This window comes from Quercus robur, chromosome 5 (assembly GCF_932294415.1).
Source record: "Quercus robur chromosome 5, dhQueRobu3.1, whole genome shotgun sequence".
Classification (NCBI taxonomy): domain Eukaryota; kingdom Viridiplantae; phylum Streptophyta; class Magnoliopsida; order Fagales; family Fagaceae; genus Quercus; species Quercus robur.
This window is the reverse complement of record NC_065538.1, coordinates 46,920,375-46,925,909: the sequence shown is the minus strand read 5'-3', so window position 1 is coordinate 46,925,909 and position 5,535 is coordinate 46,920,375. Positions and strand designations below refer to the sequence as shown.

The 5,535-nt window shown below is 35.8% G+C and overlaps 2 protein-coding genes across 2 annotated transcripts; both read right to left on the bottom strand.

The window, feature by feature from the left end:
• Nucleotides 1-1,268: 1,268 nt before the first annotated feature.
• On the bottom strand, nucleotides 1,269-2,355 carry LOC126728265 (uncharacterized). The gene is made up of 3 exons (XM_050434118.1): nucleotides 2,004-2,355; nucleotides 1,684-1,888; nucleotides 1,269-1,587 (listed from the first exon to the last, which is right to left on the bottom strand). The coding sequence occupies exons 1-3, from the start codon at nucleotides 2,353-2,355 to the stop codon at nucleotides 1,269-1,271; spliced, it is 876 nt and encodes a 291-aa protein (XP_050290075.1).
• A 75-nt stretch (nucleotides 2,356-2,430) lies between these two features.
• Nucleotides 2,431-3,819, bottom strand: LOC126728264 (uncharacterized). Its single transcript, XM_050434116.1, has one exon. It carries the CDS (start codon nucleotides 3,817-3,819, stop codon nucleotides 2,431-2,433), a length of 1,389 nt encoding a protein of 462 aa, XP_050290073.1.
• Nucleotides 3,820-5,535: the final 1,716 nt, after the last annotated feature.

The window sequence follows — 5,535 nt, the reverse complement described above, 5'->3', positions numbered from 1 at the left end:
TTTAAAAAAAAAAAAAAAAAAAAAAAAAAAAAAACTTATAATAGTCCATCAAGTCTAAATCATTTGATTAAATAAAAAAAATCACTTTTAATTATTTTAGTATATTCCCATGCAAAGGCATTATTCTTAAATCACAAGTAAATTTATCAAAGAAAACAAATTTAATAAATTGAGAAAGAGGTAATAGAATAAGTTGAAAAATTATAAATCACCTAAGTCTAAAATAAATATATTAATACTTCATATTTGTTCACAAGGAACCTAAGTGGTACGTTGGTCATAGTACTTGTAAGGGTAGGTTTTGGTTCCTAAGCCCAAAAGGTAGAAGGATTCAGGCCCAAAGAGCCTAACACAATGAATTTTTATAGAGTGGGCTAAAAACTAGGTTTCGGTTAGTTGGACAATGCCCCTAATGAATTTAAGATTGAAATAAAATAAAGGAAAACAGGTTTTATGCGAAAAAATCCTTCCTTAACAAAGTCCGAGGAGAGTAGTTCTGGAGTATATTCTTCTTAAATTTGATTACAATTTTAGTTCTTTGTATTACATTCTTTTTTAGATTTTCAGATGAACTCTCCCCTCTATCCCTGGAGTATCTCTCACATTATATAGCCTATTTTGGCTGATCTTGGCCCTCTATTTGTTGATTTTACAGGCCACTACTCGAGTGCTTGTCCCATCAGACGCCCCCTCAAGTCTTCTGTGAGTTGTGACAACCAAGACAGCACTGTTCAGGGGTTTTCTTCACATAAATAAGGTCAGGGTGTTTGGTGAGGTGCATTAAATGTGGTGGCAGCTATCATCACTCCAATCACATCAGGGCTAACCCCCTCTCTGAAGCTCTTCCTCTACAGTGTGGCCCCCTCTAGTAATGTGCTACTGACGTGGCCATGGCCCGCCTCTCCGGCCTTACCATCCGAGTGTATGGACTTCTCAGAACCAAAGTTATTAATACCATTTCGGAGCCCGTTTCGGTTTGCCCAGTGGAACGGAATATTTTGGTACTAGCCGATTTCGGCATACCGTTTCAGGGTGTTTCGGTGTTCCTAAAAAATAATTTATATATATTCTTGTTGAACATAAAATTGTCAATTCTAATAAATAAATAACTAAATATCAAATAATACAAATCATTTAGTCTTAACTCTTAAGTCTTAAACATCAACATAACATCAATTCAACATACACTTAGTCTTAAGTCTTAAGTCTTAAACATCAATATAACATCACACAATAAAAACATTTAACATTAATTTAACATAATATTCCTACTCCTCCTCATCATCATCCATGAAAAAAGGATCAAACTCATCATCAAAAGAACTCCCATAAGAACTACTAGCACCCATTGGAAGATTTGTCAAGACATGTTCATTGTTGTTGTCATCATCATCATCGTCATCAACATCAATAGTTTCAAGTTCAGCATCCTCTTCCACATTCACTAGGGTTGCTAGTTCATTAAGACAATCCCAATTTATGTCATCTGGATTAAGAAGTGCAGGTTCTTCAGCCACCCAATCTCCCATCAAGTCAATGTTATCCAAGCTTATAGGATCCATTCCATACTTGTTCCTTTGAATGTTCCTACCAATGAAAATATTAAACATTAATGTCATTTTATAAATTATAATTATTTGAAAGTACATTTCATTTACATATGAGTAACGATTATAAATTTACCTTTCTCGAAGCCTCAAATTATAATAGACAAAGACCAAATCATTTACTCGTTTATGTTCCAATCTATTTCTCTTCTTTGAGTGAACATATTCAAATGTGCTCCAATTTCTCTCACAACCAGTTGCACTACAACATTGACTTAGCACACAAATGACAAATGATTGTAAGTCTGGAGCTCCAAGTCCAAATTGCTCCCACCATGAAACTACAATAACATATAAAAATGTAAAATAAGCATTGCTCGTGTAATCTTACAATAACAACTATAAAGGATAAATAGACATATTGAAAGGAAATACTATTAAATTGTTAATGTTTACCTGGATTTAGTCTCTCTCGTTGGCGAATTGCTAGTGATGTGCCAAAGTCACCAATTGATTTTTTGTACTCATCAAGTTGTGAACTTATTTTGTCTTGAATGTTAGGATCGGGAACCAACCTCATTAGAGTGCTTAGCAACCCTCTTTGAACTTCATTTTGCCTTTTAAATGAAGGCCTAAAGTATATTGCAGGGTTAAGAAAGCAACCTGCTGCATGCAGAGGACTATGAAGTTGTTTGTCCCATCTAGTATCAATAACTCTAACATAATGTCCATACAAAGAAACTTTGTTCTTCAACCTTCTTTTTATTTCCTCTTTTGCTTTGTCCATTGCTTCATACAAGTATCCCATAGCAGGTTTCTCATCCCCATCAACAAGACGAAATACTCTAACTAAAGGCTCACTAACTTTCACTATGTGCTTGCATTAAGACCAAAACGCATAATCTTCCAAAACAATTTTACTTATCTCCTTCCCAACGGCAGTCTTAGCATGGGGGCATGAAAGCCATTTATCACAAGTGAACATTTGTCTAATCTCTTTTTTGAACCTTAGCATGCTTTGTAGACTTAAGAAGTTAGTGGCAAACCTTGTAATTGCAGGACGACATAACTCTCTTCCATTTGTAAAATCTTGCCTCATCAAGTCTAAAACAACTCCATGGTTGTAAATGAATTTTGTTATCTTTTTTTCCTTCTTAATTGCTTCATCAATAAGAGGGAACCACCTAGGATTAGCAATATTCTCTAACATCAAGTCTATGCAATGAGCTGCACAAGGAGACCAAAATAAAGTACCATACTTCTGCTGTAATTTTTTTCCAGCTTTTTTATAGGCAGAAGCATTATCTGTAATCAATTGCACAATATATTCCACACCAATTTCTTGAACAACAGAATCAAATATATTAAACAAAGTTTCAGCATCCTTTGTAAGGCCTGAAGTGTCAATAGATTTCAAGAACATGGCTCCCCTTGGACAATACACCAAAAAATTCATTATTGGTTGTTGCTTTTGATTTGTCCACCCATCAGACATCAGTGAACAGCCATATACTTTCCAATCATTTTTTATATCTAACAAAAAATCATTAACTTCATGGACAGCATTTTTCAAAAGGGGTCCCCTCAACTCATAAAAAGAAGGCCCCTTAAATCCCGGCCCAATAGCAGTAATGGAATCAATCATAGGTTGATAATAGGGTGACTGAGATGCATAAAAGGGTACATTAGAATGATACCACCATCTTGCCACATTCATTTTTGCATTATCAATCATTGCTTTTGTAGCCAAAGCACTTCTTATAGAGGGTTGAGCACCGGGGGTTGTTCTAGGAGCAAAATAACTCTTAATTTTCTTTTTTCCTCTTATTTGACCCATATCATTGTCAACATCATTTCCCCTAGATTTTCGTTTACCTAATGTTTGAAGGGGACTCTTTTCAACAACCCTAACCTCATCATCCTCCTCCTCCTCCTCCTCCTCCTCCTCCTCCTCATCAACATCATATGGGTTCTCAATTTCTAATTGAATCCTCTTTTTAGTTTGTTTAGATTTTTTCAAGTCTTCAATCATTTGTTTCATTTGAAACCTAATATCAGATGAAACCTTTTTACATGGTTCAACTTGACCTCTAATCCCAGCAAGATGATACTTAAGTCTAGTAATACCACCCCCTTTAATCAACTTATTACAATGCAAACATATAGTGTTATTTTTTTGCATTAGGCACTGCACGAGCATGAGCCCATGCGGGATCATCTGATCTTGCAGGGGCAGAGGCCACAGAAGCAGAGGAAGCACCTGCACGGGCATGAGCCCATGCGGGATCCCCTGAACTATGATGAGCCATAATTTACTGTTCAATGAAATGAAATGAAATTCAATCAAATGCATGAACAGCCATATATAGTTAATGAACAAACAAATCAAGTTAAGAAAAAACTAAACACGGTTTGGCTGAAGCTCAAATCCGAGAGAGTGAGAGTAAAACTAAACATGGTTTACCCAATTTGTTCAATCACATATCTTAACAAACAAATCACATATCTAATATCTTAGTAAGTTCTTAAATCTTAAACACAAAACAAATCATAAGAAAAAAAAAATGATTTGGCTGAACTGAAGCTTGAATCCGAGAGAGTGAAAGTAGAGAAAGAATACTTGATTTGGCTGTTCAATCCGAGAGAGTGAGACTGTGAGAGAGTCAGAGACAGATGAGTATGAGAGAGTCGAGTGATTGAGAGAGCACAGCACTAAGCAACGGTAGTGAGCACGAGCACGACGGCAGTGGGCACAAGAACGACGGTAGTGAGTGAGGGATTTGAGAGTGAAAGTGAAAGTGAAAGAATGAAAGAAAAAGGGTCTGAGTTAGGTCTTTTAGTCAAGTCCAAAACGGTGTCGTTTGGACGTAACTGTTTTTTTTTTTTTTTTTTTAAAACTCCGAATCCTGTACCGGCCGAAATTTGCATACCGGCCGAAATTGGCCGAAATTCACCGGAACGGACCAAAACTTCTCGAAATCTGACCCAAGGTGGAACGAGGGGGTTTCCAGTACCGGTTTGCATACCGGCACGAAAAATTTCGGCCATTCCAGCCGGAACGGAACGGTATTAATAACAATGCTCAGAACTGTATTGACCTCCTCGGCCTTGGGTATGATAAGTGGCATGATTACCTTATTAAATTTCTGTACCCCACAGTACTAGTCATGGTTCTTAAATAAAGCATAAGGCCTCCGATTCTATGCCCCATAGCTCTCTATTCTCTATTTTTAAAAATTAAAGTAAACTCTTTGACCCAGTTGAACCGATTCACAGTTTGGACGATTTTTCAGGTCGAACCCCAGTTCAAGAGGATCTCTTAAAATGTTTAAGTGATTAGTTCTTACATTAAAAAAATTGGTTTAGTGATCGGTTCATGATTAACCTGGTCAGACTGGTCGGTCCAGGTCAGAGAACCTTTGTGAAAAATTGCTTAATTGTAGCCTTGCTAGAGAGAACTAACAATACAACTGTAGTCTATACACTGTCTGCACAGTACTCTTGAATAACTGCAATTAAATTAGAGGTTGCAACTAAACTGAGGTAATCTTGATTCACAACAAAGAAAACTAAAAAATAATCATCATTTTTTTACTTTTATGGTCAAGGCTCACACCAATACACTAAAGGTCTGTTTGGGATCTGCTTATTTTGTTGAAATTGAAAAGTTTTTACTAAAAGTACTGTAAATAAAGGTAAAAGTTAGCTGAAATAGTACAATGAGGCCCATAAATAGTACCAAAAAGTGCAGTGGGGCCTATGAATAGTAGCAAAAATAAGCCGAATAGTAAAATAAACTGGATTTTCAATTTGGAGCCAAACGCACACTAAATAGCAATAATTTTTCCTACTATTGCAAAAATTGAAGTAAACTCCCAAGCGCCCAAATATTGTATAAGGCAAATCGCAAAGATAAACTTCTAAAGATCTCGTATTATTTTTAAAATTTATATCAAATAACTTTATGTTAACTAATAAAATTTTTTTT